At 41.8% G+C, this 15,612-nt stretch overlaps 1 protein-coding gene across 1 annotated transcript; it reads right to left on the bottom strand.

Annotated features, from left to right (window-relative positions):
- Nucleotides 1-9,165: 9,165 nt before the first annotated feature.
- Nucleotides 9,166-14,883, bottom strand: LOC128702515 (nucleolar transcription factor 1-like). Its single transcript, XM_053796790.2, has 4 exons — nucleotides 14,578-14,883; nucleotides 13,467-13,644; nucleotides 13,081-13,164; nucleotides 9,166-10,341 (listed from the first exon to the last, which is right to left on the bottom strand). Exons 2-4 carry the CDS (start codon nucleotides 13,632-13,634, stop codon nucleotides 9,283-9,285), a joined length of 1,311 nt encoding a protein of 436 aa, XP_053652765.1. The 5' UTR covers nucleotides 13,635-13,644; nucleotides 14,578-14,883; the 3' UTR covers nucleotides 9,166-9,282.
- Between the last annotated feature and the right edge of the window lie 729 nt (nucleotides 14,884-15,612).

Raw genomic sequence — 15,612 nt, 5'->3', positions numbered from 1 at the left:
AATTTCTGTAAACTCAACATTGTAATCCTTATAGAGAATAAACTTTGAATTTGAATTTGAATTTGAATTTGAACCTATACCGATAGCTTGAAGTTTATTACATAATATATTGTGGTTGACAGTATCGAAGGCCTTTTGCAGGTCTAAGGTTACCATACCTATGAGGTTCCCCTTTGACATTTCAGTTCTCAGGTAATCCATCAGATTAATAAGGGAGGTGTCAGTTGAGTAGGATCTTCTAAAGCCCGATTGATGGCTATGGAGAATGTTGTTGTCATTAAGGTACTTAACTACTTGAGAATACACCGCCCTCTCTAGAATTTTAGATATTATACTAAGTATACTAACAGGCCTATAGTTGCTTACATCAGACCTACTATTTTTCTTGAAGATAGGAGTAACTCTGGCCTCCTTGAACCCCTCCGGTACGGTATTAGTGGTGATTGATATATTTATTATGTGAGCAATAGGGATTGACAGTTCAGAAGCACCATCTTTTAGGAACTTAGACGGGATGTTATCAGGACCTGTGCTCTTAGTTGGGTTTAACCTGCTTAGTTCTTTTTGAATAAAGTCATGAGATACTCTTACTAGTTGGCAACTGTTTGGGGTTACCCCTTTATTGGTATAGTATGTTTGAAACTTATCAGAGTCTGTGTTAAAGGTATTTGATGCAGCTGGTAGTTTACTTACTAGTGTTGATGCAACAGATGTGTAGTATGAATTAAATCAATTTGCCACCTTAGATGTTTCATGGCATACCTCATTATCGATAGTGAGTACTATGTTAGACCTATCTACTGGCTTATGGCTATACCCCAAATGTTTTAGTTGTTGCCAGAGCTTTCTGGGGTTATGCTTATACTCTTCAATTTTTGAGCAGTAGTGCTTTGCCTTGCTCCTTTTATAAGTCTCTACTCTGTTCCTCACCCTTTGGAATTCATTTAGTGCTGCAATATCCTGTCTGTTTGCTTTAAATCTTTTTAGCAGCTGGTCTCTGAATTTCATATTATCTAATATCTCAGTATTCATCCAGGGTTCAGTTCTTCGTTTAATCCTAACCTCTTTAACTGGTGCAATATTATCAAGGATGGTAGTGAACATTGTTTTGAATTTTTCCCAGGCATCGTTTACGTCCGTGCAACTTGTTATCTCTGTCCAGTCACAAGTAGCCTATTTACCAGTGCTTCTTTACTGTAGTTTCTAGTTGACCTCATTTTTATTGTCCTGTGTAAGCCTATCCTATCCCTAGTGATTTTCCTGGTGCAGTAAATGATGAAATGATCACTAAGACCTGTGGTAATGACGCCTGACTGACTAATGTTCTCAGAGCGGTTACAAAGTATGTGGTCAATTAGGGTGGCTGAGAACTGTGTGATCCGGGTTGGAGTATTAATTAGTTGAGTGTAACTATTTAATCCTAGAATTTGCTTATACCTTTTGCATAGCCCGTTATTTTGCTGCTGAAAACAGATATTGAAGTCGCCCAGTATTATTGTCTCGCAATTGTTTTCAACTCCGGACAAGACTGGAAAAGTCTTCTAAGAACTGGTCCTGGGTAGGAGGGCGGTAACTAGTTCCTACTAAGATGGATTTGGTCTTGGGAAGCAGCACTTCAAACCATAGAATCTCCAGTTTATTGTTATTTAAATCAGGTCTTGGGTTGTAAGCTAAGTCATTTCTAATGTAGGCACATACTCCACCACCCTTTCTGTTCCTATCTAAGCGTTTTATATTGTAACCATCTATTTTGACCTCGTCGTCAGTCACCGTATCATCCAACCAAGATTCAGAGATGGTTATAACTGCCGCCCTAATTTTGTTAGCTAGAATCCTAATCTCTGCCAATTTAGGAAGAAGTGATCTTGCATTGACATGAATAAAGTGAAGGCCTGTTTTCATAAAACAATCATAATCATCAATATATGGCAATGGGTCATTTGTATTAAATTTAGGTAAATCAGTGTCATCACTGCTAAAGGGTAACTGTGCCAAAGTGCATTTGTTACACACAAAATGAATTCTGGCACTGTTGCTATAATTGTACATACATCCATCATGCACCCACCCCTTACACATTTTACATAAGGTGCCTTTTCTGTTTTTCATGCGTACTTTAGTACAGTGTATGCACCTGTTTGGTAGTGTTTGAGATAATAATGGCTGTATTGTCTCACATTGACCTATGTATGCATTACATATGGAGTTAAGGTTATCATTCCTAGCTACTAGACCGTCATTATCGCCGTCATTTATCTGTCTGTTTTGCCTCTGCACTAATAGTTTGAGGTCCTGGATTAATTTGGATATCACCACTTAAGAGCGCTACAATAAGAGCTGTGTGCCACTGTTTTTGTTTGGGTATGCGGTGTTGCCATACCTTGCGGCGATAGTGACATTTACTTTTCTGGTAGGATGGCAACTGTTGGGCTTTTACTGTCCAGGGCGCTGTTACTCCATTCACCTTTTCCAACCCCCATGACTGATTTCTTTCTTCATGGAATTGAAGAAGAAATATAAATATAATTATGGCAGCCTGTACCCCCCTAATGCCTGCTATTTTCACTCTTCGCTCTTTTACTCATATACAATAATATTTAATTCTCTTTTCCAGTCCCTAGTACACTTAGTATCTGCTTTAGCAATCACCAATGAATTACTAGTAAAATTTCCTCTTCAAAACCCTCTTCACTGCTCACTTTTCCCTTAACTTCACAAAACCCTTACAGTTAACCCCTTATTACACACTCCCCTTCCCATCTCACTTCACAGTCTGGCTTCACCAATTAACTTCTAACTCCTTTCCATTCTGGTAGATCAGAAAGGTTTAATCCATGATTTTATCCTTCCAAATCCCCCTCAATTCCATTTATCGGGGGTTGTGTGGTGTTGTTGTCTCCTGACCTGTTCTGCTGACTCAGCCATTTTTAAAACACTGAGGGGAGTAATGCCACCTACAACCTGACTTTCCCTGAGTTTATAGATATATTTGGCGTTTTCTGCTATGATTCTCTCACTGTACACTGGTCAGCTGAATATAGGTCAGCTACTGAAACATTAACCTTGACTGTTTAACTATTCACTTCTTTCTCACGACTGGCACTGAGGGATATCCGACCTATAACCTTGGAGTTTTGTACTGTACAGAGGCCCCTAATAAGCTCCCCAGGATCCTAATAACCTCCCCAGGCCCCTAATAACCTCCCCAGGCCCCTAATAACCTCCCCAGGCCCCTAATAACCTCACCAGGCCACTAATAAGCTCATTGGCCCTGTATATCCTCTGCACGCCCTGTATAACATCCCCAGGCCCCTGATAACCTGCTCAGGCCCCGTATAACCTCCGCAGGCGTTGTATAACCTCACCAGGCCCCTTATAACAACCCAAACTCCGTTTAACCTCCCCAGGCCCCGTATAACCTCACCAGAGACCTAATAACCTCCCCAGACCCCTATTAACCCTCCCAGGCCCCTAATAACCTCCCTAGGCCATGTATAACCTCCCCAGGCCCCTAAAAACCTCCACAGGCCTCTAATAACCTCCCCAGGTCACTTATAACCTCCGCAGGCACCTAATAACCTCCCTAGGCCCCTAATAACTTCCCCAGGCCCCAATAACCTCCCACAGCCCTGTATAACCTAACTAGGCACCGTATAACCTCCCCAGGCCCCTAATAAGCTCCCCAGGCCCCTAATAAGCTCCCCAGACCTTTAATAAGCTCCCCAGGCGCCTAATAACCTCCCTAGGCCACTAATAACCTCCATAGGCCCCATATAACCTCCCAAGGCCCCTAATAACCTCCTCGGGCCTCTATTAACCTCTCAAGGCCACTTATAACCTCCCAAGGCCCCTAATAACCTCCCTAGGCCTCTAATAACCTCCCCAGACCCCAATAACCTCTCCGGCCCCGTATAACCTCGCCAGGCCCTGTATAACCTCCCGAGGCCCCTAATAAGCTCCCCAGTCCTCTAATAAGCTCCCCGGGTCACGTATGACATTCCCAGGCCCCTAATAAACTCCATAGGCAACTAATAACCTCTCCTGGCCCCTAATAACTTACCCAGGACACGTGTAACCTTCCCAGGCCCCTAATAACCTCCCTACGCCCCTAATAACCTCCCCAGGCCCCGTATAGCCTCCGCAGGCGTTGTATAACCTTTGACAAGTGTTGAAAAAATTTTACAAGTGTGACCATGGTGCATTAGCACATGACCATTAGGACTAAATGCGTGCTAAAGGAATAACAGGAAAAATTGGTAGATGGATCTATAATTTTCGCACAAACAGAACACAGAGTAGTAGTCAACAGAGTAAAGTCAGAGGCAGCTACGGTTAAAAGCTCTGTTCCACAAGGCAACTTGTTTCTTATCCTCATATCTGACATAGACAAGGATGTCAGCCACAGCACCGTGTCTTCCTTTGCAGATGACACCCGAATCTGCATGACAGTGTCTTCCATTGCAGACACTGCAAGGCTCCAGGTGGACATCAACCAAATCTTCCAATGGGCTGCAGAAAACAATATGAAGTTCAACGATGAGAAATTTCAGTTACTCGGATATGGTAAACACGAGGAAATTAAATCTTCATCAGAGTACAAAACAAATTCCGGCCACAAAATAAAGCGAAACACCAACGTCAAAGACCTGGGAGTGATCATGTCTGAGGATCTCACCTTCAAGGACCATAACATTGTATCAATCGCAGCTGCTAGAAAAATGACAGGATGGATAATGAGAACCTTCAAAACTAGGGATGCCAATCCCATGATGACACTCTTCAGGTCACTTGTTCAATCTAGGATGGAATATTGCTGCACACTAACAGCACCTTTCAAGGCAGGTGAAATTGCTGATCTAGAAAATGTACAGAGAATATTCACGGCACGAATAATGAAGATATAACACCTCAATTACTGGGAGCACTTGAAATTCCTGAACCTGTATTCCCTGGAATGCAGGCGGGAGAGATACATGATTATATACACCTGGAAAATCCTTGAGGGATTAGTACCGAACTTGCACACAACGAAAGCAAGACTTGGCAGACGATGCAACATCCCCCCAATGAAAAGCAGGGATGTCACTAGCACGTTAGGAGACCATACAATAAGTGTCAGGGGCCCGAGACTGTTCAACTGCTTCCCAGCATACATAAGGGGCATTACCAATATACCCCTGGCAGTCTTCAAGCTGGCACTGGAAAGCACCTAAAGTCGGTACCTGACCAGCCGGGCTGTGGCTCGTACGTTGGTTTGCGTGCAGCCAGCAGTAACAGCCTGGTTGATCAGGCTCTGATCCACCAGGAGGCCTGGTCACAGACCGGGTCGCTGGGCATTGACCCCCGGAACTCTCTCCAGGTAAACTCCAGGTAAACAAGGCCCCTTATAACAACTCGAGGCCCCGTTTAACCTCCCCATGCCCCGTGTAACCTCCATAAGACCCCGTACAACCTCCCCAGGCCCCATATAACCTCCCTAGGCCCTGTATAACCTCCCCAGGCCCCTAATAACCTCCAGAGGCCCCTCAGAACCTCCTTAGGCCCAGTATAACGTCCCTAGGCCCGTAATAACCTCCCCAGGCCCCTAATAACCTCCAGAGGCCCCTAATAACCTTCCTAGGAAGCGTATAACTTCCCCTGGCCAGTATAACCTCACCAGGCCCCATATAACCTCCCCAGTCCCGTTTAACCTCCCTAGGCCCCGTATAACCTCCCCAGGTCCCGTGTATCCTCTCCATACCCTTAATAACCTCCCCAGGCCCCTATTAAGCTCCCCAGGATCCCAATAACCTACCTAGGCCAATAATAACCTCCCCACGCCCCTAACAACCTCCCCAGGCCCCGTATATCCTCCCCAGACCCCTAATAACTTGCCCAAGCCTCTAATAACCTCCCTTGGCCCCTAATACCACCTAGCACCTAATAACCTCCCCAAGCACTTAATTACCTCCCCATGCCATGTATAACCTCCCCAGGAACCGTATAACCTCCCCAGGCCTCTAATAACCTTCCTAGGCCGTAATAACATCCCCTAGCCCCTAATAACCTCCCCAACCCACTAATAACCTCCCCATGCCATGTGTAACCTCCCCAGGCCCTGTATAACCTCCCCAGGTCCCGTATAACCTCCCCATACCCTTAATAACCTCCCCAGGCACCTAATAAGCTCCCCAGGATCCTAATAACCTTCCTAGACCCCTAATAACCTCCCCACGCCCCTAATAATCTCCCCAGGCCCATAATTAGCTCCCAAGGATCCTAAAAACCTACCTTGGCCCCTAATAACCTTCCCAGGCCCCTAATAATCTCCCCAGGCCCCTAATAACCTCTCCAGGCCCTGTATATCCTCCCCAGGCCCCTAATAACCTACCAAAGCCTCTAATAACCTCCCTAGGCCCCTAATATCCCCTAGCACCTAATAACCTCCCCAAGCACTTAATTACCTCCCCATGGAATGGGAATGGGATCAACCCCAATACCTTTTCCCTGCCTAGGAACTAGCGCGCCTGTGGGATAAAATACCAAACTCCAAAAAGGAAGGGGTGGGGAGGAGGAAAGGAAAAAGGGGAGGATGGGACGGGCAAGGGGGGATTAGGGGGGTAATTAGGTTTGGTCTGAGGAAGGAGACCGACAGGTGTAATTCCTCAGACCAAGAGCCTCTTCACCACACCAAGGAGCCCCCCTTGAAGAGGCGCAGGAGCGTAATTCCGAGAGTTTTTGACCAAATTTCGTACTTTTGGTTTCATTACCATCGGGAAAAGATTCTCTATCATTTCATAAAAAAAATTCAAAAATTGAGTGACATAGAATGAGAGTTTGAGAAAGGGGCTTGCGACTGTCAAAGGGGTTAAGCAAGTTTTTGAGAAAGGGGCTTGTGACTGTCAAAGGGGTTAAGCAAGTCTTTGAGAAAGGGGCTTGCGACAGTCAAAGGGGTTAAGCAAGTTTTTGAGAAAGGGGCTTGTGACTGTCAAAGGGGTTAAGCAAGTTTTTGAGAAAGGGGCTTGTGACTGTCAAAGGGGTTAAGCAAGTTTTTGAGAAAGGGGCTGGCGACAGTCAAAGGGGTTAAGCAAGTTTTTGAGAAAGGGGCTTGTGACTGTCAAAGGGGTTAAGCAAGTTTTTGAGAAAGGGGCTTGTGACTGTCAAAGGGGTTAAGCAAGTTTTTGAGAAAGGGGCTTGTGACTGTCAAAGGGGTTAAGCAAGTTTTTGAGAAAGGGGCTTGTGACTGTCAAAGGGGTTAAGCAAGTTTTTGAGAAAGGGGCTTGTGACTGTCAAAGGGGTTAAGCAAGTTTTTGAGAAAGGGGCTTGTGACTGTCAAAGTGGTTAAGCAAGTTTATGAGAAAGGGGCTTGTGACTGTCAAAGGGGTTAAGCAAGTTTTTGAGAAAGGGGCTGGCGACAGTCAAAGGGGTTAAGCAAGTTTTTGAGAAAGGGGCTTGTGACTGTCAAAGGGGTTAAGCAAGTTTTTGAGAAAGGGGCTTGTGACTGTCAAAGGGGTTAAGCAAGTTTTTGAGAAAGGGGCTTGCGACAGTCAAAGGGGTTAAGCAAGTTTTTGAGAAAGGGGCTTGTGACTGTCAAAGGGGTTAAGCAAGTTTTTGAGAAAGGGGCTTGTGACTGTCAAAGGGGTTAAGCAAGTTTTTGAGAAAGGGGCTTGTGACTGTCAAAGGGGTTAAGCAAGTTTTGGAGAAAGGGGCTTGCGACAGTCAAAGGGGTTAAGCAAGTTTTTGAGAAAGGGGCTTGTGACTGTCAAAGGGGTTAAGCAAGTTTATGAGAAAGGGGCTTGTGACTGTCAAAGGGGTTAACCAAGTTTTTGAGAAAGGGGCTTGTGACAGTCAAAGGGGTTAAGCAAGTTTTTGAGAAAGGGGACTGTGACAGTCAAAGGGGTTAAGCAAGTTTTTGAGAAAGGGGCTTGTGACAGTCAAAGGGGTTAACCAAGTTTTTGAGAAAGGGGCTTGCAACAGTCAAAGGGGTTAAGCAAGTTTTTGAGAAAGGGGCTTGTGACTGTCAAAGGGGTTAAGCAAGTTTTTGAGAAAGGGGCTTGCGACAGTCAAAGGGGTTAAGCAAGTTTTTGAGAAAGGGGCTTGTGACAGTCAAAGGGGTTAAGCAAGTTTTTGAGAAAGGGGCTTGCGACAGTCAAAGGGGTTAAGCAAGTTTTTGAGAAAGGGGATTGTGACAGTCAAAGGGGTTAAGCAAGTTTTTGAGAAAGGGGCTTGTGACAGTCAAAGGGGTTAAGCAAGTTTTTGAGAAAGGGGATTGTGACAGTCAAAGGGGTTAAGCAAGTTTTTGAGAAAGGGGATTGTGACAGTCAAAGGGGTTAAGCAAGTTTTTGAGAAAGGGGATTGTGACAGTCAAAGGGGTTAAGCAAGTTTTTGAGAAAGGGGCTTGTGACAGTCAAAGGGGTTAAGCAAGTTTTTGAGAAAGGGGCTTGCGACAGTCAAAGGGGTTAAGCAAGTTTTTGAGAAAGGGGCTTGCTACAGTCAAAGGGGTTAAGCAAGTTTTTGAGAAAGGGGCTTGTGACAGTCAAAGGGGTTAAGCAAGTTTTTGAGAAAGGGGCTTGTGACTGTCAAAGGGGTTAACCAAGTTTTTGAGAAAGGGGCTTGTGACAGTCAAAGGGGTTAAGCAAGTTTTTGAGAAAGGGGCTTGTGACAGTCAAAGGGGTTAAGCAAGTTTTTGAGAAAGGGGCTTGTGACTGTCAAAGGGGTTAACCAAGTTTTTGAGAAAGGGGCTTGTGACAGTCAAAGGGGTTAAGCAAGTTTTTGAGAAAGGGGATTGTGACAGTCAAAGGGGTTAAGCAAGTTTTTGAGAAAGGGGCTTGTGACAGTCAAAGGGGTTAAGCAAGTTTTTGAGAAATGGGCTTGTGACAGTCAAAGGGGTTAAGCAAGTTTTTGAGAAAGGGGCTTGTGACAGTCAAAGGGGTTAAGCAAGTTTTTGAGAAAGGGGCTTGTGACAGTCAAAGGGGTTAAGTAAGTTTTTGAGAAAGGGGCTTGTGACAGTCAAAGGGGTTAAGCAAGTTTTTGAGAAAGGGGCTTGTGACAGTCAAAGGGGTTAAGTAAGTTTTTGAGAAAGGGGCTTGCGACAGTCAAAGGGGTTACGCAAGTTTTCCATGTGGTTTGTTTACCAAAATACGAACAATTAATTTCACTTACTTGTAAGACACTAAAAAACATTGATCACATAGAATTTTTATTTTAACCAAAGGAAAGAACCATTCTTGTGGACTATCAAATATTCACTGTTTGTCTACCAAGACAATTTTTTAACAACGGAGGCAATAATCAAGCTTACTTTCATACTTTCTTTCTGATAGATTTTGTAGTCTTCCAGGTTGGCATAACATCTGTATCTGAGTAACCATCACTGCTGCTCCAGTCATCAGATTCCAGTTTATTTTGTGTGGTGGTCAATGAGGCTTCAGCTGAGCCTTTGTAAGGTGACTGGCTGCGTTCAATGTCATATTCTGAGTCACTGTCAGTTTTTGTACTTTCTTCCTCAAATGTTTTTACATTTGCATCTTGTATTCTTTGATTGTCATCACTAGAGAATGAATCAAGAGTTTCTTTAGTTCCTAAGTAATTTACTTTCTTTTGAAACATAGAAAAAGTTTGTGCAGATATTTCTTTGCCTTTTTTTGACTTTGATTTTGCAATGTCACTATGACTTGTACCTTTCACTGCCTTTGATTTCACATAACCATCACTGGATAACTTATCTTCAGACTGCAAAGAATCACTTTTGTTCTCATTCTTTTTCTTTTTAAACTCAACATTTTTATTATTGTTCTTGAAAGATAAAAAATCAGCAGTAAAGTCGTCATCGCTCAGTTCTCTGGCGAAGTTATCCTCGCTGGTTTTTCTCACTGTCTTCCGCTTCCGTGGGCTTAACAAATAAACAGGATACTTTTTATTAGGATACACTTCTTCAAATATATCACGTTGAAAGAATGTAAACAATGTCTTGCGATGAACGCCAAGATACACTCTATGCAAATTTTTGTTCATGTTTTTCACATACTGTAATACTTGTTCTGCATATTTTTCCTTAAGTTCTTCACAATGTTCAGTATATCTTTGCTTCTTATCCTCTGACAGGTTTTCCCATTTGTTTAAACACACATTTTTGAATTGGGACTGTGATTCATATTTATCTTGGGCCAAATGTTTTAACTTCATACAGAAGAGCATAAAAGGGTTCTTAGGAGGTTTGCATGGTTCATCAAGAAACTTTGGCATGGATATTTCAAGTTTAATCACATTTTCAAATGCTTCAGATGGTTTTAACAGTTGACGACGGGTACTTGCAGATGGGGCGGTTTTCTTAGGATTTTCCGTTTTCTTAATTTTATCTCCCTGAGAAAAACATTAGTTAAATAAGTTTTATATATTTTGATAAGATTAATAAGATTAATAAGAAATACACATTGTTTTCTTAAGCTGTTATTAAACTACACAAGATGCTAGTTTTAAAATGATTAACCAGATAGCAACCAAAAATATATCTACTGAATTGAAAATGACTTATTTCACTTCACTCTTACTAGTTGTTACCACTCCTTTACCTAGATAGACACCCAAACATTTTACACAATGCAGTCACTAACCCCAATGTCTCCATCACCTAGACACTGACTACCACATCTCTACTGCCCTGGTTTCTCCTTGTATGAGAATTTAACTTAATTGGTTCCTAGGTAGTGTTGTGAAAGGGTTTGTTTTTTGGGTCACCCTGCCTTGGTGGGAGACTGCCAGCATGTTGAAAATATGTAAATAGTGATCCCTCGTTTATTGTCGTTAATCCATTCCTGGAATTGTGACGATTATCGAAATAGACTATTTTCGAATCAATTTTCCCCCATGAGAAATAATGTAAATACAATTAATCCGTTCCTGACACCCAGAAGTATTAAAACAATTTTACATGAAATATAGATGTAGTACATAAACAATACAATGGGACATGATGAATGAAACATTAACAGCATAACACTTACCTTTATTGGCAACTCTTCTTAGTGTATGGAAGACTGGAGGAGGAGAGAGATTGGATTAGTTACCATTTAAAAGGGGAATCCCCTTCCATCAACACCTTAGGTACCAAGTCCTTTTCTGGGGTTACTTTGTTTCTTAATGCCACTAGGACCAGCTTGAGAGTCACTGGAGTCCTGTCTCACAAAAAAAAGTCCAGAGCTTTGTTTCTGGCATCCCTAAAATGGGCCAAGACTCACTGTACAAGTTGCTGATATGGCTTGCAACATCCTTCTCAGGGTGATGTTTCTCCATAAATCTTTCCATCCTACTCCACATTTCAAAAATCTCCTAAATTTCTGAAGGCACCTTCTTCCATCTCTCTTCCACCTCTGCAGCAAGATTCTGAGCTGCAATCTGTTGCTCTTCCTGCTGAAGCTCTTGCAGCTCCTCAGTGGTTAGCTCTTGGTTGTGGTCCTCCACCAACTCTTCCACATCCTCCAAACTCACATCCAACCCCATGGAACTCCCCAATGCCACAATAGAGTTCACAACTGACAGGCTCATCAGGGTCAGCCACAAACCCTTCAAAATCCCTCTTGTGGATACAATCTGGACACAATTTTCTCCAGAGTTCAAAGTCCTGGTAGTCACTCCCTCCCAAGCCTTACCTATAAGGCTTATGCAATGGAGGATACTAAAGTATTCTTTCCAAAACTCTTAGGGTCGAGTGAGTGTCTAAGGTCACATTAAAGCACCTTTGAAACATTGCTTTCATGTAGAGTTTTTTAAAGTTTGAAATCATCTGCTGGTCCATGGGCTAGAGGAGAGGAGTGGTATTCAGGGGCAAGAACTTTACTGTGATGAACTCAAACTGGCAGAATTAGGTCATCCAAGTTTGGAGGATGAGCAGGTGTATTGTCCATTACCAGGAGGCACTTGAGATCCAATTTCTTTTCCAGGAGGTAATTCACACTAGGGCCAAACACTTCATTGAACCACTCAATGAAAATTTCCCTCGTGACCCCAAGCCTTATTATTAGATCTCCAAAACACACAATTTATAACATTTTCAGAATGGTGCACTAGTAACAGCTTTGCTTTGAAGTCCCCCACTAGCATTAGCACAGAACATGAGCATCAGCCTGTCTTTCGTAGGCTTGTGTCCTGGCAGTCCCTTTTCCTCCTGAGTAATGTAGGTCCTCTTTGGCATTTTCTTCCAAAAGAGGCCTGTTTCATAACAATTTAACACTTGTTCAGGTTTCAGTCCTTCAGCCTCTATGTACTCCTTGAATTCGCTTACAGATTTTGTAGCTGCAATTTTGTCCAAACTGGCAGCCTCACCATGCCTTATCACACTGTATGCCACTATGGTTCTTTAATCTCTCAGACCAACCTTTGCTGGCCTTAAATTCACAAATATCAGTACTCATTGCAGGCAATTTCTTTACCAGATCGTCATGCAACTGCCTAGCTTTTTCACAAATAATTTATGTCATAGCACTATCTCCTGTTAATTGTTTCTAGTTTATCCACACCAATAACTTCTCAACCTCTTTGAGTACTGGTGATCTCATTTTTGTCAGCATATTTACCCTCTTTGCAACAACAGCATCCTTGATATCCCTTTTCTTGGCCACGATGGAAGATATGGTTGTATGGGATTTGTTATATTCCTCGCCAGTTCAGCCACACGTACACCACTTTCATATTGTTCAATGATGTTTTTCTTAAATTCAATCATATTTCTCACCTTTACCAAAGGCTTGGCACTAGGAGCTTTCTTTGGAGCCATGGTAGCTTATTTAGCACTTGCAAGCACTAAAATGAATCTAATATTATGAAATTTCATATGAACACATGAGGGAACCATTGCTCACTGGTAAACAATGGCACACTGGCTGGGAAGGGAGACCGAGGTGGCTCAGAGCTGTGAGTACGTGTCCAGGATGAACGACAATTAGCTAGTCAACTGACCATTTGCGAGCCAATGTTTGGACTAAAATAATGCGACAATTTCAGAAAAGGACAACTATCGAGCTCGACTATTATCGAGGGACCACTGTATCTATCTAGCTCTATCTCTCTTGCTCAAGAGGAACAGTAATGTTATACAGTACTCACAAGTAGTCTCGCTCTCATAAACAATGTTAACTCATCTTGATTCTCTTCCCAGGCATCCATCTGCATTCTGCACTTCTCCATTTTCTGGAAAACAAATTAATTTCTGTCATTATGCTATATTTTTAGCAACCCTGAAATTTTGAATTGGAGCTGCCCTACCATTCCTAAAATCATACCTGGCTATGTCTCATTCCCTAGGTAGTGAAGCCAAGCAAAAGTTCAATGTTTCATTGCAAATACAATAATCCAAGAGTGAGGTGTAGCATTCACAGTTTAACACAAGGCACTAGCACCATTATTAATTTGCTTCCATCATTATTAATTTCTGCCGTTATCAATTCACTACATATTCATAAATTTCCTGTGAACAGTTCTGATCACTTTACCTTATCAAGTAAAGATTTGTAATGTAGTTTTCTTGAAGAGGGCAGGTTTTGGTACCTCTCCAAAGCCACCGTGACCTTCTCGAAACCTGAAAACTGGTCCAACTCTCCAGCCTTCTGGAGTTCATGATAATACATCATGCTAGGTCTGATGGGAGGAGTCACTGGCATTCTCCGGTATCTGAAAATGTAGGAACATTTCTTATAATACCTTGAATAATATGGGGGATGAAAAATTACTCTATCAATAAATATAATTAAAGAGTGCTCTATCTGTGAATAGGGCACAATCTCATATGCCTCATTAATGAGAAGGGAAGCTACCAAATAAGTATACAAGATTTACCAAGAACAAAAAAAAAAAAAAAAAAAAAAACAGCAATGCTGTCAGAGTAGAAAGCATTCTGAAGGATGGATAAGGAATGGCTCATTTGATAAAAGTTACACATGTCTCAGTACAGTAGTCTCTTGGGTTACAATGAGAGGGAGTTACCATAGTACTGAGTTATAATTTGCCCCTCAAAGGAGTTTAGTTTTGAGTTGTGGTGAAAAATTTGATATATGATATACATTTGCTCTTTAATTATGCTATCTGTGTTACCATGTCATCATGGCCCCTAAAGTGTGCAATGACCAGGATATCTATGAAGCTCAAAAAAGTGTTAAAACAAGATGCAGGAGTTAGAAGGGCATTGGTGTCTGAGTATGGCTTTCCACTATCAACCATCTCCTATTAAGCAATGACAGAGGATATTTTAGTGGCTGATGAATCTAATGAAAATAAGGCAGAAGTTATCACACAGATTGAAAGACTTGTTACTGTAGATAAGAGAAGCAGATGAAGGAGGACAATACCTGCATGTTATATTTAAGCCAGCCCTTGTAGATTCAGCACTTAGTTCTGATTATAAAAATAATAAATTGAGCATGCAAAGTGCAGGCTGCAGTAAAAGTTGCCCTTACAGGGTTTTGGAATGAATTACCATAGAATCTTATTTTGTGGTTTTGAGTCAATAGTCTTGGGTTACGATACATCTGGAACAGATTAATACTGCAACTCAAGGTACCCATGTATATAATCAGAACATACACAAAATGGAACAATATTACTCACTCAAGGAAGAGCTGTATATCACTTTTGTTAGGACCCTGAATGATGGGAAATACAAAATCAGGATTTTTCTCCAAGTATTCATCTGCACTTTTCTGTGAAGAAGCAAAATAAAAGCAATTAGGGTAATTCACAAGGCAAATACACAACAAAAGGATAAAATGCTGATTGATAGTAATACAGTAATGTATAAAAAATTTGAACTATGGTGGAACACTAATTTAAACATTAACAGAGATTAATAAACATTAAATGCAATCTGTTTTATACAGTATTACTTTTAATCCAAACTGTGTACAACCACAAACTTTCTTCTGCAGCCAAAACTGAGGTATGAACAAAAGTCAAGAGAATACACACTTAGTTGGCAGTCTGCCATCAAGGCAGTGCAACCCAAAGCAAGAGAAACTTTCATCATTCACACAATCCCTATCCTGCAGAGGCACTCACATTGACAGTTCAGATGTCACTAAACTGCAAATATCCCAAACCCCTCTTTAAAGTGCAGGCATTGTGCTTCCCCACCTCCAGGACTCAAGTCTGGCTAACCAGTTTCTCTGAATCCCTTCACAAAATATTACCCTGTTCACACTCCAACTGTTAATCAAATCCCAAAAACTATTCATCTACATTCACTCCTATCTAACACACAATACCTCGGTGGAAAATAAATATGGATTAATTTTCTTAATAATATTAAAAATATTTGGTCACCTACCACTCAAGGCGCCATTTTCCAAAAATCTAATTTTTTATAAAAAATTAAATGTGTGCAGTAGGTGGGATGAGAAGTGTGGAAACTGTGTAATATATTCATCATTTATAAGCCAGTAGTGGACCTGCATTTTTGGGGCCCTGAAACTTATGGGGATCCTTCACAACCAGCAAAACTATCATTTTGTGTTTAATTACACTGTTATTTTTAAAAACTCTCATACAGTAGACCCAAAAATTTTAAGCAATGTGGATTAAAGTCACTTCTGGGGCCCCTCTTGGATCAGGGGTCCTGAAGCTTCAGCTTCATTAGTTTCATAGTCT

The sequence above is a fragment of the Cherax quadricarinatus genome, chromosome 98 (genome assembly GCF_038502225.1).
Source record: "Cherax quadricarinatus isolate ZL_2023a chromosome 98, ASM3850222v1, whole genome shotgun sequence".
NCBI lineage: Eukaryota > Metazoa > Arthropoda > Malacostraca > Decapoda > Parastacidae > Cherax > Cherax quadricarinatus.
Note: the sequence above shows the minus strand (reverse complement) of the source record. Positions and strands in the feature narration are given on the sequence as shown.